Genomic DNA, 25,101 nt, shown 5'->3' on the forward strand with positions numbered 1-25,101 from the left:
CAAACCATACAAGGACCTGGATATATATAGAAAACTACTATAGTGATCATCCCTAGTAATTCTATTAAGAAATTAAAGGATTTTCACTTCTCTTGAGAAGAAGGCTAAAGGGAAGATATGGCTGTAGGTGCTCCCAGACAATCAGGATTTGTCATACATCATTAACACACTAATTGCGGTGACTGAGATAAAAATGGCTTTTGGCACCAGCAAATACATGAAATGCCTTGATCTACTCCAGTGAAGTTCAGTTTGACATCATGCTGTTTCCATACGACCACGTGGCAGCAATCAGTCTTCTTGTGCCTCTTTGTTTGAGGACTTTTTCAGCTTTAGTTTATTTGTGTTTGGTAAAGGTGTCGGTAGGCCATCGATACACTTGGTTGGAAGAGAAACGTGTTTTCTTTTCCCCTTCCACTAACATGGTGTCCGTGTTGTTTCTTTGCAGACCGCGCTTCTCTGGCAGCCTTGGACCTGACGGAGTTGATCGGCGTCCCCCTCCCTCCCTCCGTCTCCTTTGTTACGGGTTTCGAGGGTTACCCCGCCTACAGCTTCGGCCCGGACGCCAACGTGGGCCGGCTCACAAAGTCCTTCATCCCCGACCCGTTCTATCACGACTTCGCCATCACGGTCACAGCTAAACCCACCACGCGGCGTGGTGGTGTGCTGTTCGCCATCACAGATGCTTACCAAAAGGTAAGCCACGTAAATCCTTTCATCTCCACTCCTCTGTTTTCCTGTTATTACCTTTTCTTTAGCACAAACCTCTCTACTACATGGAAGTAAATAACCATTTTCTACATCTCTTGGTATTTTTTGTAAGATCGTACACTTAGGTGTAGCTTTATCCGAGGTGGAGGATGCTTCCCAGAGAGTCATATTGTACTACACCGACCCAGGAACAAGAGGTGGGACCCAGGAAGCAGCTTCCTTCAAAATGGGAGACCTGACGGGAAGATGGGCGCGGTTCACCCTGACTGTACAGGGGGCAGAGGTGGGTTTACTGTCCCTTTGTTTGGGTAAAGATGCTATGGGTGGTATTTCGACATCAATGAATCACAAACAGGTTGATTATTTTAATGACAAAATTGTCTGGTTGGCACAAAAATTGGGAGACAAGGATTTTGAAGTAAAGAAATAAAGCAAATTATGTGAACTTTGGGACCACCATGGACCTAATATGGATACAAATATTGAGGCACAAGCATTTTAATAACAAATGGTTGAGTCGGGCTTTGTCCTTCGTCGATTTGGTTCACTATGTGTTCATGATGCTGTATGTGACTCAAGATAAACTACAGTGCCTGTGTGCACTGTAATTAAGGATCATGTCAGCCAATGCAACAGTGGCTCATTCATGTAATTTCAATGGTTTATGGACAACAATGGAGCTCTGTAGCACGGAGAAACAAGGCTTTGGCTGCAGATACAGCACTTGTTATGAGGTTACATCCGCTGTTGGTTTTAGTATCTTCATGGGATGGGATGTTAACAATAAGAAGAAAACAGATTTATTCTTTAACAGTACTTTGATGCAAGTTTTTGTTGCCTGTATGGTAGAAGTAGTCCAAACTTTTCAAAAGCTACACACAGGGGTGTTAAATAGGCTACATGTGGCTCTTTTATCTTTGACAGATGTATATTTAGTACATGAGGGTGTTGTCATAAAATGTCTCAATATGTGTGACTGCAGTGAATAAAGTCTCTTCCACAGATTTGTTTTTTTTCGATTTGCCGGAAATAAGCAAGTGTGCCTGTGCCCTTTGTCGCTCAGGTGCGTCTCTACATGGACTGTGAGGAATACCACCGAGTGGCGTTCACCAAGAGCCCTCAGCCTCTGACCTTCGAGGCCAGCTCGGGGATCTTCGTAGGGAACGCTGGGGGTACGGGCCTGCCGCGGTTTGTGGTGAGTCTGGATGGGACTGGATCCTACATAACTACTCTGCTTCTGTGCAAATCTGTGTGTTTTGCAGCACGCGCACATCGGGATTTTTACTGCCCTGCGTCTCAGTTGTCAGCGAGAGCTGCTTTTCTGCGTTGTTGATTCCTCATTCTTGATGTCAGTGGGTTTGGATCAATGGGGTTGAGAGTAGATGTCAAAGCCATTGCGAGTCGCAAAAACAAACGTGGCGTTTGGGTGGTTGCCTATTGCCTATTCCTGCCTATTGGAGACATGAACACAATAGTCTTTGTTGGCAGCTTTACGACCGGCACGGGAGACAGGGAATGGATGACCGCATGTGCTTATGAGCACTGCCTTATCCTGTGAGAGCTCATAAATGACAAACTGTATGTGATTTACATTTTTTGGGGGGGAATATAGCCGAGTCTCATCTTGAATGACTTACACTCGGTGCAACTGTGAGTGCGAATGCCAATTCTTTAATTGAAAAGAGTGGAATCAAACAATAGTACGGTTGTAAGATTGGAGGTTCCAATCCTATGCAATTGTTAAAAATATCCACGTGTGGTCATAATGAGGGTGTGTGATGAAGAAGTGCTGAGAAATGAGATCCAGCGGGAGGAGGTGGTAACACATGCAGCGCTGCGTTCTGCTCTCAGTGCTCTTGTAAATGAAAATAAACCAGTAAATGCTTCAGCACTTTCCCTCCCAATCATCTATGATTTGCTGTCCTATAATTGCAATACGATGCAGTGTTTGTCCCAGCGTAACAAGAGGGGCGATGAGGAGAAAATAGTTTAGTGTATTGGGAACACCGTTCATTTATGTACTGCATGCATGGGATAAGGAAGTAGAGTTTATCTGAGCCAAGAAAATGTATGTTAAATGTGTTTTCATTGAGTTTTCATTGTTGTCAAGATGTCAAATTTGAAGCCTTAACCCAGAATATAAAATATTAATAGGAGAAGAGCTTCGCGCATATTATGAAACATGCCAACAAATCTCTTTCTGAATAAATCAACTCGTGGCTGGGGGCTGAACTTGAACTTGATCTTTTAAACAAAAAACAGACCTCTCCTCTGCTGCATTGCAACCTCTGTCCTCTTCTTCCCCTCTTGTTTGTAGTTACATAAGTTCATCTGACGGGCACACTGCAAGACGTTCCGTTTCCAGGACAGTAGAAAGAAGTTCTTATTGCTTTTTTCCCCCTCGTTAAGTTTTTATCAGAGGAATCTGAGGAGAGTTTCAAAGAAATCCAATGAGCCAAGGACGGAGAAAGTGTGTTTATTCAGCATTTTTTTGTTCCTGGAAAAATGTATCGAAGAGGTTCCTCTACTTATTGTGGTTTAAAACCATCACGAGGAGCTAAAGTCAATTCATTCTACCATCATTTAAAATCATATCAAAAATATTCTTCACCAGCAGAAGTGAACGCTTGATTTTAACAGTAATGTTTTCATCTTCTCAGAGGGTTGATCTCTTGGACTCATTTGTTTTGACTGACTCCAGAGGATGACTTTTATTGACTTTATAGTGGCTTGGTGGGGTAGCAGAGATGCTGGACCTATAATAAAGACAACAGGAAGTTGTTTTTTCCCATAGTAATATAGTTCAATTAAGTATTATTTAAATTAAAATTGAATTACCATCATCATTTCAACCCACGAGTCTTAGTTATTGACATTTTGTTAAAGCCTCGTGGGAACAATATCATTTTTGTTGCATCTTATTCAAATTTCAAATGTATCTGAAATAAAACCACTATAATAAAACCCCTTTGCTTTAAAGGAATATTAGGCAGATTTTTTTTGTTATTTGGAAAAGAGCGAAGCTAGATCCTTCCCCCTGTTTTCGGCCTTTATGCTAAGCTAATACAAGCTAATCACCTGCTGGCTCTAGGTCCATATTCGTAGAAGCGGAGTAGGGTAGTAGTACCTGCAGGGAGCCGACACCACGCTGCTGGAGGCTCAGTCTGGGATATTGTGGGCCCGCTGGAGGGAAGGGGGACACAGGAAAACCAGAACCAGGAATGGGTAAGGCAGGCTGTCAGACCCTGCTGCAGTAAAATGAGAGGTCTTCTAAAGGGAATCTGGTGCTCCTAAACACTGCTGCTTTCGTCCACAGGGGGGGGGGAAAGGAGCGTTTATCCCTCTCATAACAACAGCAGGAACCTCTATGTGTGAGAGAGAGAGAGACAGAGAGAGAGAGAGAGAGAGAGAGAGAGAGAGAGAGAGAGAGAGAGAGAGAGATCATGTAGGCTGGATCATAACACGCTGGAAGCTTTTACTGTCTGGCAGAAATCCCATCTATGGCCATCATAAGCTGGGTGACATCAGAGGCCCTCTAAAGCTTATTCTCTCCTATCTCTTGCTTAAAAGAAGCATCTCTTTCAGTGCTCCCTTCTCTCCTCTCCTCCCTCTTTCCTCCCCTCTCAGACAAAGAGGACCCGTAGTGACTGTCGGTTTGCAGCTGCTCTCGGTGTTTGAACTGGCAGCTCCATCAGAGATCTTCCATCTCCTCCCAGGGAGGGCAATAACAGCCGCGCTGCAGCAGTAGCAGCTCTCTGCAGTAGCGCACTCACACACAGCTACACATGCTAGCAAATATACCGAAATACCTCCTCCCACACTGACTTATTCACTCATATTTGTGCTGTCCTCCCATGCTGGGTGTGTGGCTGGCACCATCTGTCCGTGTCTGCGCTCGTGTGAAATAGAAAGAAAGCGCGCGTGTGTGCAAAGCCTTTTTTTTGTATATTTCTGATTCTCCCTGTGCAACTGAACGATGCTTATGTTCAAGCTGTGTGCATGCGTGCTGAGTATTTCTTCACAGATTCAAGCATACCGATTTGGAGCTGTAGAAATGCTGGATGCAGCTTTTTTGGACGCACTATTTTGACTGTTTTGCAGAGTTGGCAATAAAATAGAGCCGCACAATTAATTCAAATTGTATCAAAATTGCAATACAGCCTACTGCAATTTTCAAATTTCAGGAGGAGAAACATTTGTTGAAGGAAAAATAGTGTATGAAACTAAAATATTCTCTGAGCACATCATCGGAGCTATTTTGTATGCGTTGTAGCTCGAGTTTGTGTCATAGTTTCATAACAGCATATTGAAATTATGAAAGTGGGCTGATGGCATCCACACACACACACACACACACACACACACACACACACTCACACACACACTTGGCCGACACCATCGAACGTGACCTGCTCTCTGTTGCTTTGGCAACAACACTTTCCTCAACATGGTGACTGTCAGTAACCGCAGACAGAGAACAGGACCTTAGAAGCACTTAACCTTTCTCTTAACCACCCCTGACATCTGAAAACTCCTGAATATCACGAGGACTCTGACCAGACTGCAAATTATACACAAACAATCTTCATTCATATCCAAGGCTGCCATCAAGGAGCTCGGATATGTTGAGTTACTTCACTTCTCACACAAAGGTCACTACTTTTTTGTCTGACCAAACCTCAAAGCCATCAGTATCTACCTTTACATGCACACTACTAAGGGCACAAAACTCCTTCCTCATATGTGACTGTGTGAAAGGACACAACGTGATTTTAGATCCTGTTAACCTTCATCGTGTGCGTGTTTGTGTGTCTGTGTTTTGAATGAAGAGACTTTGAAGAGCACGTTTGGGAGCAGTCATCTGTGTTATAGGCTTAGATGTGTGTGTGTGTGTGTGTGTGTGTGTGTGTGTGTGTGTGTGTGTGTGTGTGTGTGTGTGTGTGTGTGTGTGTGTTCGCAAGCTTTTAAAGCATGCAACTCTAACAGCCTGGCACCGAGAAACCCTCCCACTGCCTTCAAGTGTTTACGTTCGTATAATTAAAAAAGTTTTACCAACCCATCATCTGAATCCTTCATACACAGGAACTCACATACTGAAAGGAGCGGAAACGTTTGCGTGGCACATTCTTTGTTTATTTCAGATGTGTTGTTTACTGCACAAACAGATGTATCTGATTTGGTTGCTACCCCGACTCATATCCACCCGTTCCCTCTCTCTCTCTTGCTCTCTGTTCTTCCACTCCTTCTCTATTTGTCACTCCTTCACCACCATTACATTTCACAGTCTGTGTGCTCCATTTCATTAAGAACAGGTGTTCGTCCCCTGGCCTGAACTCAATATCAATAAACTTGGCTGAAATTGCCTTTAGCGAGTCTTTACTGATCTAATAATGGGACAGGCGCACTGACTCTCACATCTGAAGGACCAATTGAATGTGTGCACACACTCATGCATGCACTAAGTAATTGGGAAAAAAATGATCTGGGGCCTTTTGTTTCATTGGCATTCAACCGTTGCGTACATCAGATATTTCTACACTTGCTTCTCTCATAAACAGATTAAAGCATTTAGAACTTATTGTGATCATTTATCAGAATAGTGACCCTGACAGACTTCTTCATGGTTACAAGCCAGTGATCGTAACAACCAATTTTAACCCTTTAATTGTCAGTTTGTTTACAAAATGCCAATATAGTTCTGACATTTTTAAAATTATTTTCTATATACCATATGCTAGGGGAAGTTTTTTTTCTTTGCACACTCTGGGATATGTCAATAATTAGCAGCAACATGGATTTTGAACACAGCGATGTCCCCTGTGGAAACCACGAAAATAGCATGTATTAGTCCCATAGGGCAAACAAGTCTAAAAAAATGGTTCAATCTGGTAGAAAATAGAAAAAAGTACAATTCTGAAGCCAGGACTCTAGACTTAAAGCTTTAAATAATAGAGTGCATGATTATGTAATGCTGTAATGGCTGTGGGATCAAACATTGTGGTTTTACTGCTTCAATTGAGACATTTTTAGCTGCAGTTTATTAAAAACGTATTATAGAAGCTGACATTGAACTTCCAAAATTAAAAAAAAAAGAAAGAAAAAAAACTTGCCAATTAACACAGGCAAAATTCATGAAAAATGTCAATTGGTTAACATCGCAACAGACTGGGTATAATCCAGAAAGTGAAATAATAACCAACACAAACCTCTTGGGATTCACTTGCAGCTTCTGTATTAAGGAGGATCCGCCCATTAGTCTTTGCCTGTTTAACCGTACACACATCAGTGCTTCAACATTGATAAACGGTTGAAGTGATAAAGTGTCAACTTGTTAACTTAACTACAGGTCCCTTGTTGAGCCATAGACATGAACAGCTGTCCGACAGCTGTTACCAGAATCAAAGATGGTCCAGCATTTCTAAACAGAGGGTCTTTCTTTGGACACTACACAGGTGTACTGTCTTATGTTACGATTTGAGTCTTAACACACAAAATGAATATTAATTAAAACATGTTATGCTGATGATATTTGTCGGCTAAAATGATTGTATTTCGACCGTGAATCCACATCCATACTGTAATATGGTGATTTAAGATTGATGGGGAATTGGTCTTTGTAGGGCGGACAGTTTGAATCAGCGTGAGACACCTGTTTCACTGCCAGATGTTTGTGAACGTCCATTTGAGTGTGCGTGTCACTGTGTGCTGTTGTGTATGCGCTGGATAATGTGTGGGGTAACGGAGGGGGAGATGGATAAACTCTTACGCTGAGAGATGGAGGCTGCGTGGGAAATCTCTGAGCTTTAATAAAATGTAATGACACAGAGTGAACTGAAATTACCATGCAACATAACACTCTCTCCTCTTTCCCTCTCCAGGGCTCCATCCAGCAGCTGGTGTTGAAGTCGGATCCCACGGCCCCAGATGACCAGTGTGAGGAGGACGATCCTTATGTGAGTGTGCACACACACACACACACACACACACACACACACACGCACACACACTTACACACCCAAAGAGTCTGTAAGAAGGGAAGTTCCTGTTGCCTCAGCAGCCCAAACATGTTCAACGTGGAACTATTCCTCCCTCTACTGGTGGAAACAGTGCACTACAGTAAATCATGTGGACAGAAGTATGTGGACAGTCCTGTCTCTATACTTGTGTGTATTTAGTTCTCCATTTATTACACATTATGTATACTGTATATACACAGTATACTCATATCCACATCTTGCAGACTGTTATATTTCTTTTTTACATCACCAATAAACACATTTGAACGCACTTGACTGCTTTTCTGCACTTCTGGAGATGCTACAGTGCATTGTGTTGTCTCAATACCGATACTCATAAAGCTTCCACAGACACCTGACCTCAATCCCGTCTAATGTCATAGTGTTTGTCTTTCAAAGTCCTCCATATTAATTAGCTGTGAATTAATGTGAGGATCAACATCTCAGATGTGCATGCATTTTGTCAACAGCCTACTGTTTGGATTTGCTGAAAATAAATGATACTTGTTCTATATATTTGGGTTTCCTGTTTTCTCTGTCTAACATTGTTGGGAGCATTAACCACCTGAGATATCCAGTGTTTCTGAAGTTAAAGTTGAGCTATGTTCAGTTTAATGAAACTGTGGGAACCAAGTGTTTTTTTATTCAATGAAGGAAAATGCATTTTTGGCTTGTCTCCTCGTTCAGTTTTCTCCCCCTGCAGCTCGACCTCAGATCATATTTGTCCGTTGAAGAGCGTTTAATCGTTTCTCTCTTTCTGCACGTTCATCTTCTGACTCCGGTTTTCTCCGCTCTCATTCTCTCTCCAGGCCTCTGGATACGGGAGCGGTGATGACGCGTATGAAGACATTGAGGGAATAGACGAAGTGAAGAAGATTGTGGAGGAGAGAGAGTACACATTGGTGACTGCACACACACACACACACACACACACACACACACACACACACACACACACACACACACACACACACACACACACACCACACTTTCTCTCGGTCTATCCCATTTAGCTGCGTTGGACCCGGACCAAAGAAAGCAGCTCTTATCCTTGCCGGCCTGGTGGAGACTGGAACATGGTGATATGTGCTGCTCCCTGCCAGCTCTGTGCTCTCTGAACAAATAAAAGAAGAATGCGAGAGAAGAGAGGCAGGGGATGGAAAGAGTAGGAGAGTATTTTACTTGAAGAAAGAGTTCCACGTTTTGGAAAGTTTGTCCTTTCTCTTTCTTGCTTAGAGTTGTGTGAAAAAGATTCCACTCCTCCCCAACTGTGTAGAGACATGTGCTTATCCCTGCTTTACTTTTAACATTGGAGTTGTTTCAGGTTTGATACAGTAGCCCTCGTATTCAGGACATGAGATTTAAACATACTAAAACAATACCCAGTAAAATAATTTGGACATAGAAGAAGAATTGAGAACAGCAGGACGTTTTTTAACCAGGTTTTCTTATAATACATTAATTCTGTTCTCATTACTTTAAGGTTCATTGTAACTGATGATAATAATAATAATGTAATATGATGAAATATCCAGAGATGGTTGTCTTACTCTGAAAGTCTCATAGTGTTACATCCCTATACTTATTACTGTCCTCTTATTACTGACTTTTGGTAAACGCAGCGTGTAATTTCTCGCACTATTTTACAATTTCCCCTTTTGTGATTTTTTTTTTATTCTATTGGGGGAAACTGTACTGTCGCACATTCACAATGTCAGCCTCATTGTTTTTTGGAGCTACAGGAGGTTTCAGTGGCTTGTTTCAGGGCACGTATAGACACACTCAGGAGAGAGATTTGCTTCATTCCCAGATTTTCTAGCCCAAATTAAATCATTTTACTCTGATTTGGTGGATGGTACCTGAAGTACCTCAGTGCTTGTCCAACTAGCTCTGAGCTATTTGAAAACAATGTCCTCCTCGACCACATGGGAACAGTCAGAAGACAGTTTCAACAAACCCAACGCTCTGCAGGAAAGAAAAGATTGATTGCTTTTTCATTGCCACTTATTTCCATGGATCTTTCATAAACAGGGCAGCAGGCTGTTCTGGGGCAGGAGGTCAGGATGCTTTATCACCACAGCAGATCTTGTAAAAATGCAGTGCTGTGAGCCAGCTTGGTGTGGAGTGTTGCTTTCCATCTGACACTGTAGTTGGATCTGGTCTGAGGAAAAATATCTCCCACCATCTGCAGCAAACACTCCCTTCGCTTTTGTCTCCCCTGAGCAACTGTGTTCATGAATAAATCAAAAAGTTAAAATCTAAAATTTGCACACATGCTAGGCTCGTTAATCTCCTCATTTTCTGCATGGCTTTTACATAAAAACATGCTGAATGACATGTCATTTTTTCCAGCCCCTCCCGGAGCTGGACCCCACTTACGGCACCCCAGTCCGAGCTCCGCCCACTGAGATGTCGCTCAGGGATGATGATGGTGATGATGACGTAGACATAGAGGCGCCTTCTGGACAGGAAGTGGAGATGACCACAGTAAGAGGTAAAAAAAACCAAAAAAACACACAATTCTTGTTTTTGAATTATTGTTTTTATTGTTATTGAATTATTATTTGGTGGAAGCAAACTGTAGATCTTTGCCTTTTTTATTTCTTTGGGGTACTAAACCAAAGACTTACCGTATCCTCTGTCACATACATGCACACAAGCATGTATTTTATATGTGTGTGCTGACATGCAATTAATGCCGTAATACACGAACATGGCTTGTATTTCCCAAATTAGCCAGCAGATGGTGCTGGAAGAGTCTCTCTTTTTTCTCTCCTCTGACCGGTCCTAAATTATGATTATCTTAGGTCATATCATGCTAATAAAGTGCCATTGTATTGTAAACATATGTATATATATTTTTTTTCTTTCTTCATGGGCTCACTTTGTGTCTTTGTTGCAGAGAAATCAGTTCAGGGTGCTCCAGACTCTGTATTTGACACTGTAAGTAGTGATTTTCTTCATAATTGAGATGACGATGCAATGCACAGCACAGCACATATTAAAGATTTTGAGTTATACATGTATCTGTGTTTTTGTTCAGTAAAGTACATTACATTAATGATTCATTGCTTTATTCAGTGTTCAATTAGATAAGCAAGATAAGCTATGATATCAAAACTATCTACAAATTTGCCTCATTTAAAAATCCTCAAAAAGCTGAAGTCACCAATGTTATAATGATAAAATTATCACAAAACCTTTTGTTTGTTGATCAATTAATAACCAATAACGATTGCTCATTGACTCCCTTTGTGAAGCCAAGAATACTCCTTCTGTCTAACGTTAATGTTCGTATCACCGACTGGAGTCTCACACTGTTCGGATGCGTCGCTGTGTTCCAGTGAATGAATGAGTCACTCAGAGTCTATTCAACGTTCAGCCCCTCCAGGTGTCTCCAGGACCGAAAGGGGAGCAAGGGGAGCCAGGTCCATCCGGTCCTCCAGGACCACCCGGGCCTCCAGGACAAGGCTCAGGAGATGGTGAGGGAGGGGAGCCGGGACCCCGCGGTCCACAAGGACCACGGGGACCTACAGGTCCACCTGGGCTTTCTGGGAAAGACGGACAGACTGTGAGTTTTATTTGCGATACTCAAAACAATCTACTTCCAAACAGAAACTGTTTAAAGAACATCATACAAATGATTTAGCACACTTTGTTATTTAGGTCAGTCTGACGGGTCAAAAGATAAAATGATGGATTCGTTTTCTATTCTTGTCTTTTCTCCAGGGAGGCAAAGGTGGAACTGGTGTCCCAGTAAGTAAAGTCTTTCTTATAGGTCCATTTCTTTAGTGGGGAAAATTGATGCAGAAATATGTCCTTTTTCAAAATAACGTAACTATATACATATTATCTGATGCTAACTGCTGATGCAGCACATTGCAGTCACAGACTTATGGCACTAGATTGGGGTCACAGATCAAGTTACGGTCTTGGCCTCATTCCTGATATCACTGTCTGTATCAAAGCTGCTTTCCCTTCTTACAACTGGAGACAACATGGCCTCTGATACGGTGAGATCTCATGTAGCGTTGAGCACAGCTGTTACTGTCTTTTTCCCAGGGAGCAACTGGGATTCCAGGATTCCCAGGACTACAGGGAGAGCCTGGTCCTATGGGGGAAAAGGTAAACAATACTCCCACTGTAATAGCATGATACCTGGACCTGAATATGAACAGAATGTAACTACCTATAAGACACTCCACTGCTGTGTGAATCATCACATACTTACATAACGAGCCAGTGTATAAATCAGTAATGAATCATTAAACGTCCCGTTGCTGTCTCCTTCAGGGTGATCGTGGTGTTGGACTACCAGGTCCTCCAGGCCCTCCTGGACCTGCAAGTCGACCAAGCAAGTCTTCCACGTTCCCGGTGGGTTATTAACCCATTTCTGTTCCCAAACATGTCTTGGTCCTAGTAAAATCTGCTGTTCTGCACTTTATTAATGGCACTTGATTGAGAAATGATCGTTTAAGTCCAGCCCCAGGCTGAAGTACAGTTATATTGGGCTGCAGTGGGGATAAAAACCAAAGCCAAAATCCATAATGTTTTTATTCATAGACCTTTGTTTTATCTGTATGAGCATCTGTCATGGAGCATCTTTCCAGGTGCACCAACACTACGTTCTGTTGTCTTTGCTGCTGTTGAATTTAGAGATAGTTAAACATTGCAGATGGTCTCTCAGCCATTTCATAATCTGTTGTTTTTCATTCTTCGTCAAACTCTGTTCAGTTGTTTGTTTGTTTTTCTAAAGTTACAGTTGTAGTTAGAGGCATTTACTGTCTGCTACAGTTGTGCTCTGTTGTTTCTGACCTTCCGTCATCATCTTCACTCGCATTTTAGTGCACCAATAATATTATAAATGTAATTATTTAAAAAAAAGTTCTGGTCGAAAATGAAATGCTCATCATGAGAAAACGTGAAAAAGCTGATGCCTGGTTGGCTGAAGCATTTATGTTTTACGAGTATTTAATTATGAATCTCATGTGAACATATCTCAAATTATGAACACGACTGGATTAATAATAATAATAATGATAATACATTTTATTTATATAGCGCTTTAAAAGGCACTCAAAGACACTTTACATGGTAAAAACAGAAACAATAAAAGCATTTATAATAAAAACAAAATCTACAACATAACAGTAAGAAAAAAAAATAAACACGAAGAGAAAGAAAACATACATGACTGACTTTAGAGGTTAAAAGCAGATTTGAATAGGTGAGTTTTAAGTGCAGTTGACTACATGATTGAGACATGAAACCCTTTTGTAGTGATTTGACCTGATTTGAATGCAGTTACTGTGTATCAAGGGATGGACTGGTTATATGTTATGTGTTCTTTAGGAGGGGTCGGGATTTGAAGACTTTGACACTGATGCAGAGTTCATCAGGGTAAGTGAACTTTGTTTTCTCTCTCTGTGACATTAGTAAATATTTAGCATCACATTGCAATCCCACTTTCCCTTCTTTGTTTTGTGTGTTACCCTGCTCATCCCATCATCTCTGGATCCATGTTGACCCGTTGCACTAAAAGCCAGCTTCTGTGAACTTGTTGCATGTTTACACTACAGTACACCCGCGTACCTAGGATCATTAACTACAGCGGTACATGGAAGGTGCGTTCTAAAACTTTTCCCCTTTGTGTGACCGAGATATGTCTTCTTGCTCCATCAGGGGCCTCCAGGGCCTCCCGGCCTCCCGGGACAGCCAGGGCCCCCAGGAGGCCCATCGGAGGACTTCTTTCCTGGACCACCTGGGGTCCCTGGAAGAAATGGGAAGGATGGAGAGAAGGGTGAACCTGGACTGCCTGTAAGTTAAACATTCTTTTCTTCCTATTTTTCATGTACATTTCATCAATAAGAGCAAAACACAAACATAATCCTCCATAATGTCGACTCTTCTGTGTTGTATCATCTGTTAATTGTACTTCAGTAAAGCCATGTAGTGCCACAGCTAAATGTCTCTTTTGACTGGTTTTCGTCTTTTCAATAATTTGTAATTGCATTTGATTTGTTTGAAAGGTGCAATATCAATATAACCTGACTGAGGCCGATCCTCAGTTAGTGAACTCAGCACTGCTGACCCAACTTCTGTTTTCAGGGGATTGAGGAGTGGTTTAGTGGCTCTGGTTCTGGGTCTGGTTCTGGTTCAGGGTCTGGTCAGGTATTAACCATTGGTCCCATAAGATCCAAGGGACTGGAAAGACAGTATTTCCCCCAACTACATTTGAAAACCCATGTTCATGTACTGCTTTCCTGCCATTGCTTGCTGTACAGTGTTGATTAAAAACACGTCAAGTATCCTCAAGCTACAGAAACAGCACTTAGGCAGAAACTACTGTAAGAGCTTCTGAACATGGTGTGAGCTGCAGCATCTGTTGGGGGAAATGTGTCTTTTGTCTTTAAAATGCCAGAAGCTTTTGCTAACTGTGTGAATGGACTGCTCGCATGTTTACAACCCTTTCTGCTGTTAAGTGCATATAAGGTTTATTCGCTTCAGTCCCCGTTAGCCCATTAGCTTTATTCAATATGTTGATGAATGATGACCAACAATGTAATAACCCATGCCAACTGTGCAGTGAATGTACGGAGCTGACTCCCATCTGGAATAAATAGATATGCATCTAATATCTGAAATTTGAATATAGTCACGTCACTCTTGCAGGGAGTTGATGGAAACGATGGGGATCCAGGACCTGCTGGGGAGAACGGAGACACGGTGAGGCTGATGAATATTAGTTTGCAACACAGAATGCATCATCACTGATGATATAGTGCCACTCTGGACTGACATGCATCGACCTGCAGTTTAAAAAGCCTCATATACGTGAATGTGCAGCACACCGACCGTTTTTGTGACTTAGTCTGAGCTCTCTCTGATTTCCCTTGAGCAGGCCTCTTAGTGCTCCGTTAGCAAAAACAATTACACACAAACTGGATAAGCACCTAACACGAAGAGCTGAGCTCCTAATGAGACGACCCCGTGGACTAATGAAGCTAAGGGGCTCGAGTGTAAACAAGTCTGTGTTGCAATAGCTGCTCTGCCTGTGATTTTAATGCGTTTCATCTGTTGAACAGGGAGAGCGTGGTGCAGGCGGGCAAACAGGAGCAAAGGTAACATATTGATTATGTCATCCTTGACTGGACAGTGAAGCCCCAATACTGATATTATCACTCGTTGTATTGCTTCTTTACATTTGACCCAAAGTGGTATTTGTACACATTACATTCACCCTGTACGCTAAGTCTCTACTCTTTAGTTTCCAGCCCTGTGTTTTTATTTAAGTAACCCTTTTGTCTCCTTTTATCAATACCCATCTCACCCATCCCCCTTCCTTCACCCTCACACTTTTTGTTAATTTATTGGTTTATCTGATTTCTTCATCATTTTGATCTCATCCCTTGCAGGGAGATCAGGGCCCTCCAGGGTTTCCAGGCATACCAGGTTCAGAGGGTCCAGAGGGACAGCCTGGTCCCAGGGGTTCATCTGGCCCCCCTGGGCCCCCAGGTCCTCCTGGGAGAGGCTTCACCATGGGCTTTGAGGTACGGTCTGTTTCACCACTTCATGAACTTACAGAAAAAGCTAAACCTGTCACATTGCCATAAATGATATCATGAGGAATTAGGGTGGCGTGGTGATTTCATGGATTTTATTGCAACTGTTTTTTGGGAAACAAAAATATCTTATACACTCACAATTTGATCCTTATGAATTTCTTTTTGTCAAATATTTTGTAGGACTTGGAAGGATCTGGGATGCAGGGTGGTTTTGGAGATGCTCTGTCCAGAGGCCCACAGGTACAACTGCATTGAGTGTGGTTAGCATAAAGAGAATTCTGCGCCATAATATTTTGCTTTCATAATATCAATCATCAGTGTAATTTCATCAAACCATCACCTCTATTCTTGTGGCGTCCAGATAAATGTACTTGTATTTGTTACACAGGGTCCTCCAGGAACCCCCGGACTTGAAGGACCCAAGGTGAGATATTTACTTGTCTGTGATACTCACAGTATTACTGTCGTCAGTGCTCTGAAAACTGATTATGTTGTTATATGCGGGTAAAGACTTGGTTTTAATGTTAGGGTTAGAGTCATAGATAGGCAGACAGAAAAGGAACTCTTTATGTGACTGACACCACTAAACCACTTTCTCCCTCTTTGCCTCTCATAGGGAAAAGATGGTTTAGACGGCTCCCCGGCAAAGCCGGGGCTAAAGGTGAGTCTGCTGTCATGTCCTGTTACGCTTCTTGAGAAGTCAGGTTTATCTCAGCACAAGCTGCTGGCCCGAGCTTCGTCAATGTCTTGAACTCTTAGGTCACAGTGGACAGCTGTAGGGCGAAAGGCCAGCGAGGTGCTCTGGAGAGCAGAGACACTGTGACCAAGTTCACGACCTCCCCGGTTGTGGTTCTTGTCGAATCTGACCTGAGATCCTCATGTAACCTTCCTGCAGAAACGAAGCATCACACTGCAGGTTATCTCATAACAGCGATGTGTGTGATTGATTACTGTTTCTCTGCGGGGTCTGTAGGGGGAGGCAGGTGTTACAGGACGACCCGGGTTTCCAGGACTGGAGGGACTTAAAGGGGAAGAGGTCAGTAAATGGACTAATAGATACATGAACAGATAAAGGATTTTATGAAAACGTCAGATTTTATTAATGGTTCAGACTGATTTTTACTGGCTCTAATGTGACTTTTGGTGGAACAGAAAAGTGGATTTAAAATGTGTTGATGGATGCAATTCCTAATTTAAAACACATTATGCATTTCCACTTTTAATGTATCATTCTCAACTATACAAAGACAAACTAAAGAACAATGATGTATTTGGAATAAGGATGTATCAGTGAAAGATACTGGTGCTAGTAACTGAGTGTCTTATCTTGTGTCATCTACAGGGACCAAAGGGGAACAAAGGAGATCTAGGACAAAAGGTAAAACCTCATGTGACATGGACAAACTCACATGTGGACCCACGCACAGAGAATGTGCGTTCAGTTCTGTTGCCATTTACTATTAGGCTCAAATGTCAAACGGGTTTTTTTTTCAGGGAGAGAAGGGACGGGATGGGCTCAGTCTACCCGGCCCTCCAGGACCACCTGGACCAGCAGGACCCACTATCAACCTCCAGGATGTAAGTAGCACCTGAGCTCAACCACTCAAGACCAGGCTTACTTACAGTGGGCTGTAAAGGGAGAGTCCAGTGTTGCTGTTTGCGTGTAACAAGAGTTTGATTCCATTGACAACATTCTCCTTCTGCCTACAATCCAGCTTCTACTGAACGATACAGATGGTGCCTTCAACTTCTCAGGGATCTCTGAAGCTCAGGGACCCGCTGTAAGTATCAAACAACAAAAGCTTCAATCAGAACACCAAGTGATCTTGGAGACACAACAACAGCATAGCACATGACTCAAAAAGAGTATACGAACATGGTTATGACAACATGTAGAGAAATTCTTTTAGATTTTGGAGTAATTTGTATTTCCTAAATGTTTGCAGGGACCACAGGGTCCAAAGGGAGACAGTGGGTTACCAGGTGTTCAAGGACCTCGAGGAATGAAAGTAAGTGGGACATGCATGTGTTGTCTCTGCTCATACGTAATATACATTAGCAGACTGAATAGACCAAACAAACATGATGTGTACAAACACGTTGCCTTTCCGTGTCTACATATGGTTTGTTGACATGTGTGTATGCACGCAGGGTGAAAGGGGTGAGTCAGGACTTGCCATCGCAGCACAGGGATCCATCGCATCAGGCCTGGCTGGACCCAAAGGACTCAAGGTTATTTTTGTTTTCACCTCTGTATTTTTTGAAACCTTCGGGATCCAGATCATTTTGCTCATATTGGGCCTCACGCAAAAACCACTCGTACGAACAGATTCATCCTTAAGTGGCACGATTTAGGAGAACTTCTCGTGTTTTGAATTTTCTCTTGGGTGCAAACAGAATTTAAGAGTTACACAGTTACACAAATATCCAAAGTTAGGAGCGCTTGCTGAATCTGATGTGGCACACTCGTATGATCCCACCTTATGGGCAAAAAAGAATATGAAAACGTTCTTGCATGAGGTCCATAGTTGTTTTGCATGAACTCACTGGGGATATTTAGTGTGTGCACGTTCTTCAGCTTTTAAATATCTGTTTAAAACATTTCAATGGGACTTTACAAATCAGTTTAAATGTACATTTGGTTGCAGGGAGATAACGGTGCATCCGGACCTGCTGGACTTACAGTAAGTAACTAATAATTTCACCTTTCAGGTTCTGTGACACGAGCAACTTTAATTGTAGCCACTGCTTTGGATGAAGGTGCAATGAATGCATTTAAGAATCATGTCACTCACTTTGTTTTGCTCCCAACAGGGGCCTACCGGACCACCAGGACCCAAAGGAGAATTTGGTTTTCCTGGTAGACCTGTAAGCACCAGATTAGAAATATATATGTTCTATGTTCCTTTCAATGGAGAATGTTTTGTCTTCTGCATTAACAAAAAACAAAGCTTCTCAACCCATAGTTACAATACACCTGCTGTTTGCATTAAATTAATCACACATTTTACCCACCTCCCCACCTCCCCCTGTGGGAATCATACTTTTGGTTGATGTTTGTCTGTGTGTGTGTAGGGACGTCCAGGCCTGATGGGACCAAAAGGAGAGAGTGGAGACTCTGCAGCCCTGCCGGTGAGTCACACACCTGAGCTGAATTAAGAGCATGTGAAAAGACTGTAGAAGTTTGTATGTGTAAAACAATACAAACGATACTGCTTCACAATCTGCAAATGAAACGTGCAGTGATTGAGTAGTAGAATATGATTGAGTTGATATTGCTTTTATTGTATAGCACCTTGTTTTCCCCTTTTCTCTTTCTTTCTTCCATGTTCATGTATTATTTTATCTTCCCCGGTTGTTCCTTTAGGGACCTCCTGGCCCCCCGGGGCTGCCAGGCCGTCCAGGAATATTCAACTGCCCGAAAGGAGTAAGCACACACCCATTCATCAACACACAGCTCTGACACAATTCTCATGGAGTGTGTTTTGTTTATGTGCTCACTGTCCTCTCCCTTCCCCTGGTTTCTGAAGACCGTGTTCCCCATCCCTCCCAGACCCCACTGCAAAATGCCTGTAAGTTCCCGTCTCTGCAACCCTGTGTTTTACTACGCATGCCTGAGAATTTAACTGTTTTTATGTATTAATTTCCTTTCTAATGGCAAGTCTAATATAATCTGTCATCCTCCTTCTTTGTCTATATTCTAAATCATATATAAAAAACGACACACCGGAGTCTACGAGAGATGCCGTTTCATTACCTTTAGCACATGATGAAATCATAATAGTCGACATGATTGAACTACTTTTTCTACCGGCCTTTAGAGTGAAGGCGAAGCTGCATCCTAAGTGGCCGTCCATCTTCATTGAACCTCAGTTCCCTCCACAACCTCATCATTTTATTTATGGATCTAATTATCTCTCTGCTGAGCCCACTAAGACATCTCTCCTCATCACAGACTCCCCTAATTATTTGTCTCCTCTCACACATCTCCCCTCTTTTATTCTTCTGTGCACACACACGGTGCATGTAGCTCTGTTCAACGCTGCTGCTGCCTAACCTTGTATCACTCAGAACTGTTCCAGGATGGTTCTAAAATATTCCTGCATGCTGCATGTCCAGTCTGGAAAGGTGAAGGCTGTGTGCCAATCCAGAAAGGAGGTAGTACTAAAATCACATCCACAGTTTCATTTGCATGTTGAGGATGATATTAACGAGACCCATTGGAGGATTTTATATTTTTCAGAATGGAATGAAGTATGACAAGTCTTCCTTTCTTGGATGATTACCCTGATATTTATGTATGATTTCTAAATTCAGTCATCACCGACTGCTGTTAATATGTTTGTTAATATTATTTCAGCTTAATCCCAATGGAACCATTGCAGTTGGTAGGTTGGGTCACCTCTTTTGTTTTGCCATGAATTATAAAACCTGAAGTCTGTTTTCAACACTTTTGCAGGTCGATTTGAAAGAAAACTCGTAAAACATAATTGCAATACACGCAGTTTTTTTTAACTTTTAAAATGAATCACTGCGTAGGCAAATCATCAAATGTAAAGACAAGCAATTCAATTTAAGTTTGGCTTTTTGTCTCCAAGGTGACTGTCAGACGGGACCAAAAGGGGAGAGGGGAGAGCAAGGTCTTCCTGGGCTCCCTGCGCCTCCAAGTGAGTCAACACTCAGCTCTTCAATATTTAGAAAGTGAAAAATGTAAATGCCATCAAAGAGAAAAAGATAATCTATAATGAAAAGGAAAACTATGGTACAAAACAAATCTATAAAGTGTGTTTTGATGAGCAAATTCAAAGGCCTGATTTTATCTGCAGGACATTTAATCTTGTATTTTCTCTTTACTTCCCCAAAATCATTAGTTAATTCTCCTACATGTTTTCTCTGTTCTAGGCTCTTTTCTTCCCAGGGGAGGCTGGGTAAGTTTCATATGGAAGTTTTAATTTTTTAAATTTTTTTAGTGCTTTTAGTGGAAACTAACCCTTCAAGTCTTGTGTGGTTTTGTCTGTGCCATGTAATCACAGGGGGCAAGAGGTGAGCAGGGCACTAAAGGAGAGAAGGGAGACGAGGGGGAGGCAGGGTTGCCCGGGCAAGCAGGTAACGCCGGAAGACCAGGGCCTGTGGTGAGTCAAGATTACATGGATATTTTCATTTAGTCTAAGTAGTTTGTCTAATGTCCTTGTTCGTTTTTATTTGATTAAAGAGATTAACACATTAACGCTGTTCCTGACGCATTTCAGGGACCCAAAGGGGAGTCAGTGCTCGGTCCACCAGGCCACCCTGGGGTGCCAGGTTCACCGGGTATTCCAGGCTATGGCAGACCAGGACCGGTCGGCGCTCCTGGGCCGCCGGGGCCTCCCGGACCTTCTGAGTCAGCCTCGAGATACGGCTCAGGTACAATTCATCACTCTCTTATCTCATACAGTTACAGCAAAATGTTATCCTTTATAGAAATCATGGTTTACATATCATTCTTGTAACTGATGAGATGAAACAAAATGTAATAAGGAGCTTGCGTGAAAGTTGCTGACATTTTTGTTATGGCAGCTTTGACCATTGCCGGCCCGCCTGGACCTGCTGGACCTGCTGGACCTGCTGGACCTTCGAGTAACTCGGCATCTGTAAGTGAACCTGTTCCCTTCTGGCCATGTTGTGGAACTACATACAAATGATACACCAGCAAGCTATGAACATTTGTATGACGACACACCAGGTAGCTGTCAGATCAGTATCATAACAATATCAACATTTCCAGAGGTAAAATTTTTCTCCTCTTTATTTGTTCCTCAGCTGAAAACATTTGCTTCCCGTGAGAGAATGATGCAGCACACCGCCAGGGATGCAGAGGGGACTCTGATGTACGTCACGGCCACAGGAAGTCTCTTCCTCAAGGTCTCCCAGGGATGGAAAGAGATACAGGTACTGGCTTGGGCTCGTCTTGTGTATTTATAGGTTTGGTAAATCTGACACCTGAAAAATGAAGATGCAGCATACAGCTGCTAGTAAATGTTTAAAATGTAATGCGCGTATGTCAGAGCTTGACTGATGGTGTAACAGCAGTTTAATTGCTTTTCTGTTGATTACTTTGACGTTTTCATGGTCAGCGTTGCATTGAGTGAGTTTTCTGATTCACTGGCTGTAAATCAGCACTCCAACATCACCACTGGCTTCTGGGAACATTTTTGAAGGCCAATCGGTCTCTCTATTTGAGAAGACGATCAATGATTATTCAACCAGGGTACAGCAATATTTGACGAAATGCTCTTCATTGCTGAGAACAAGGTTGTAAAAGGGAAATAATCCCACAGTCCTAAAAAATCAGTGAATCACATGATTATTCATGAACTTAAAGTCTGCGTATGCAATGTAACAAACAAACTGGTTGTTGGGACATATTGTTTTTTGTTGTTGTACATCCAACACATTTAATGTAAAGACAACATGAGGTCAAATAACACACCATAATCCATCCGATTTACAGTCAGTTTTGTCTCCACAGCTCAGCAGTCTGATCTACCTCTCCAATAACATTGTTCCACAAGATGAGGTACTTATTTTTATGGCTTTTTGTTTAGTAAAAAAAAAAGTTATTGTTCTATGCAGTATTTAATCCATTTAACATCTCTTTTCAACTATTTATTTAGCCCCGGGCTTCATATCAGATAAGAGGAGACACGATGGAAAGAATACGTTCAGTCAACGAAAGGGTGAGTGTCAACAAGTTTGTGTTATTTTAAATATTTTAAATCGCTTGATTTGGGGTTAGAATATTCAATATTCTGCCACATTGAATTTGCAGAGGAATGCTACGAAACATGAATTATTGATTATTATGTAACACATGATTCTATGAAACATTTAGGACATTTAATATACATGGTTATCTCCACCAGGGGGATTGTGCGATCGGCCAATTGTATGCATTCTTGAGGGAGTGAGAGAGTGAGGGAGTGAGGAAGGGAGGGATAGAGTGAGGGAGTGAATGAGTTTGTGTGTGAGTTTCTGAGTAAGTTAGTGACTGTGCACCTCTGTGTCTGTCCACAGCTAATTTCACATTCTGCTGCAGCAAACTGCATAATATTTTTGTGTGGGTGGTTTATGTACGTTCATGTACGTTATCAGTGCAGACTACCCCTTGCAGGGGTCACTCAAGACAAAATATTCCGGATTCTTACTCGCATCCTAGAGTGGACTAACACCGATCTGTTGCCTCCTCTCCCTCCAGCTCACCCTCGTGGCCTTGAACCAGCCCCACTCAGGCGACATGATGGGGCTCGACGTAGCCGACCGGATGTGTTACGAGCAAGCCAAGGCGATGGGTTTGGCTCCAAACTACCGCGCCTTCATTTCTTCCCACAGGCAGGACCTGGTCCACGTGGTCTATCCCAGTCTCCGGGAAACTCTGCCAGTTACCAACCTCAGGGTGAGTCCGCTCTCCTGCTTTTTATCACGCAGGAATCCTCAACGTACAAAGAACTTCTGGCTGCATCCAACCCACTATGTGTCTTCTTTTAGGGGGACGTGATGTTTAGGAACTGGCGGTCAATTTTCAACGGCGACGGTGGGCCATTGGATGCCAGGATACCAATCTACTCATTCGACGGCCGAGATGTTTTAGCTGACCCCTTCTGGTCAGTTAACTTGATTGACTTACTACTTATTTGTTTGTGTCTGTCTGTCTGTTGTTATTCTGTTATTTCCTGTCATGTTGATATTCTCTGTCATCCACTTGTCAGGCCTCAGAAGAGTATCTGGCACGGCTCCACCAGCAGGGGTCTCCGGGTGGTGGACAAACACTGTGAGACGTGGCGAGCGGACCACATGTCTGTCATGGGCCAGTCATCGAGCCTGACCTCAGGTCTGCTCCTGGGCCAGCAGACGAGGAGCTGTTCCAACCAGCACATCGTTCTTTGCATCGAGACCCACAAAAACCTTTAAACCCCCCCCCCATACCACTCCACCATGCCAGCCACCGTAAACGTTAAACACTCGGGGAAAACATTTGGTGCTACGTGTAGCATTTTGTGGTTTTAAAAACAGAGGACCACATTTAACGCAATTTCTTGGATGTTACAGTGCAAATTGCTCTACTCCCTTTTCTGACATCCCTCCGTGTTATTTCTGAGGAGCGAGAATATTGTTAAGAGGCGGTAACAAAGTCTTGACAACAGCCAAGATAAAATCCTGGAAGGTAAACTAACATAAAGTCAATACGTTCTTTCGTGTTGTGAAGCAATCCGGAAGATTTCTTCTTTTATTCAACCTGGTGGCACATAATGTAAAATGCAACATTGAGGCTTATGGAGGCTGCCAGTCTCCTCGGCAGCAGTTGTACATGTCCATGACAATAATGCTAACATCTCGAAGAGAATGTGGTAATGATTCATTAATGGTAAAATGATACACGAAGCACCTTTAACCTTTACTCAAAGAAAGTTGACTCATTTGCAACAAGACGCATCTGTGTCATTTCACAAGAATCAAACAAAGCAGCACAAATGGCTTTTCACCACATCGTCACCGAGGTGTTTTGTGCTTTGTTGTATGAGACTGAAGATGCAACGGCTGCAGGAGTCTGCGCCTGTCCTTAAACGTGGCAGTTTTTCTTGGGGATTTCCAAAGACTTTTATGATGGAAGCATAAATAAATGGCTACTGTCACTGTTTTGTTTACAGGTTGTCATGGAGAGTGTTTTAAAAAAGTTTGTAGAGTTGTTTTAAGGGCAAGAAATCTGTTTGCGTAACTTACATAGTCCCTCGTCCAACAGTGGGAAGACCAGACAACCAGTGTTGCCACCAAAGTAATTTTTGATGCACTGTACTTTATTTTGAAAAAAACATTTTCTAGTTTGTGTTGTAGCTTTTCATACATCTTGGTGATCTCACATCTTAGCAGCTCTTTCTCTCAATAGGCTATTTAATTTAAATTCAATGATTTATTTATACCGTCACAGCACATAACATGAAATCAGATGATTAAAGTTAAGAATGTAATTTATAGTTTTTTTGTTTGTCAAATGACTGTTTCTTCTCACTTTTTGCCTCTTTTCTATCTTTTTGTACAGTTTTTTTTTTACGTTTCTAGATTTCTGGATAATGGTGACAGCAGTCAAAATTAAATTCCCCCTAATGTAGTGATACAATTCAAAAGCTAAATATTTTCATCCTGAAAAAATAAGAATACAAGAAAAAGAAATTCCAAGGGGGAAAAGTCACATGCTTTTGTGTAAATATTGGTGCTTTGATGAATAAAGTTTTCTCTTTTCATAATCTGCTCTTGTTTCATTCTCAATTCAGTGCAGAACAAAACCTCAAATACCTCTGACTGTAATAGAACAGTTTACTGTTTGTTCTGCTGGACCAAGTTGGCCCGAAATATTATTATTACGATTATTTGGTTATAGAGAATTATGCCCACAGACGTTCTGAGCCGGAACTTTTCGTTTGTCCTCTCTGGTGGACATGTTAACGTGATTAAATTGTCTCAAACCGATCTTTGGTATTTTCTTTGCTGCAATTTTGTGACACTTGAAGTTGGAATGTATTATTTTAAAATTAATATAAACGTTTTTTGGATTTAGTTTTTACATATTTCGTCTTACAGCCTAAACCAAGCATTTCACAAATTATTTAAAAAACTTCATTTTAATTATCACCACATAATATATTATACATAACATGTTTGCATCTCGGTGGTTAATTATCCGTGTATTTCTGGAAAAACGAAATATATATAATCTAGGGAGTTGGAGCCAAATGGAAAGCTTTTATTTTGAATGAAGCAGCCCGGAAGTGATGTAA

General features: G+C 42.1%; 1 protein-coding gene across 1 annotated transcript in view; it reads left to right on the forward strand.

Annotated features, from left to right (window-relative positions):
* The window catches only part of LOC142937775 (collagen alpha-1(XV) chain-like), a 50,491-nt gene extending 27,130 nt beyond the window's left edge, over positions 1–23,361 (forward strand). Inside the window, exons 3-45 of the mRNA XM_076080863.1 lie at positions 449–696; positions 824–994; positions 1,775–1,906; positions 7,590–7,664; positions 8,537–8,629; positions 10,080–10,221; positions 10,630–10,670; positions 11,110–11,298; positions 11,457–11,483; positions 11,790–11,852; positions 12,021–12,101; positions 13,080–13,127; positions 13,410–13,544; positions 14,400–14,453; positions 14,813–14,848; positions 15,143–15,277; positions 15,473–15,532; positions 15,681–15,716; positions 15,909–15,953; positions 16,266–16,328; positions 16,635–16,670; positions 16,787–16,870; positions 17,008–17,073; positions 17,239–17,301; positions 17,444–17,524; positions 17,941–17,976; positions 18,107–18,160; positions 18,368–18,424; positions 18,660–18,719; positions 18,823–18,860; positions 19,375–19,450; positions 19,653–19,680; positions 19,891–19,959; positions 20,195–20,220; positions 20,326–20,424; positions 20,542–20,695; positions 20,849–20,922; positions 21,092–21,220; positions 21,801–21,848; positions 21,946–22,008; positions 22,527–22,724; positions 22,817–22,932; positions 23,038–23,361. Of these exons, the coding sequence (XP_075936978.1) occupies positions 449–696; positions 824–994; positions 1,775–1,906; positions 7,590–7,664; positions 8,537–8,629; positions 10,080–10,221; positions 10,630–10,670; positions 11,110–11,298; positions 11,457–11,483; positions 11,790–11,852; positions 12,021–12,101; positions 13,080–13,127; positions 13,410–13,544; positions 14,400–14,453; positions 14,813–14,848; positions 15,143–15,277; positions 15,473–15,532; positions 15,681–15,716; positions 15,909–15,953; positions 16,266–16,328; positions 16,635–16,670; positions 16,787–16,870; positions 17,008–17,073; positions 17,239–17,301; positions 17,444–17,524; positions 17,941–17,976; positions 18,107–18,160; positions 18,368–18,424; positions 18,660–18,719; positions 18,823–18,860; positions 19,375–19,450; positions 19,653–19,680; positions 19,891–19,959; positions 20,195–20,220; positions 20,326–20,424; positions 20,542–20,695; positions 20,849–20,922; positions 21,092–21,220; positions 21,801–21,848; positions 21,946–22,008; positions 22,527–22,724; positions 22,817–22,932; positions 23,038–23,239 (3,731 nt within the window). The 3' untranslated portion in view covers positions 23,240–23,361. The remainder of the gene's footprint in view (positions 1–448; positions 697–823; positions 995–1,774; positions 1,907–7,589; positions 7,665–8,536; positions 8,630–10,079; positions 10,222–10,629; positions 10,671–11,109; positions 11,299–11,456; positions 11,484–11,789; positions 11,853–12,020; positions 12,102–13,079; positions 13,128–13,409; positions 13,545–14,399; positions 14,454–14,812; positions 14,849–15,142; positions 15,278–15,472; positions 15,533–15,680; positions 15,717–15,908; positions 15,954–16,265; positions 16,329–16,634; positions 16,671–16,786; positions 16,871–17,007; positions 17,074–17,238; positions 17,302–17,443; positions 17,525–17,940; positions 17,977–18,106; positions 18,161–18,367; positions 18,425–18,659; positions 18,720–18,822; positions 18,861–19,374; positions 19,451–19,652; positions 19,681–19,890; positions 19,960–20,194; positions 20,221–20,325; positions 20,425–20,541; positions 20,696–20,848; positions 20,923–21,091; positions 21,221–21,800; positions 21,849–21,945; positions 22,009–22,526; positions 22,725–22,816; positions 22,933–23,037) is intronic.
* Positions 23,362–25,101: the final 1,740 nt, after the last annotated feature.

The sequence above is a fragment of the Anarhichas minor genome, unplaced genomic scaffold (genome assembly GCF_050575085.1).
Source record: "Anarhichas minor isolate MPS153535 unplaced genomic scaffold, ASM5057508v1 ptg000074l, whole genome shotgun sequence".
NCBI classification, from domain to species: Eukaryota; Metazoa; Chordata; class Actinopteri; order Perciformes; family Anarhichadidae; genus Anarhichas; species Anarhichas minor.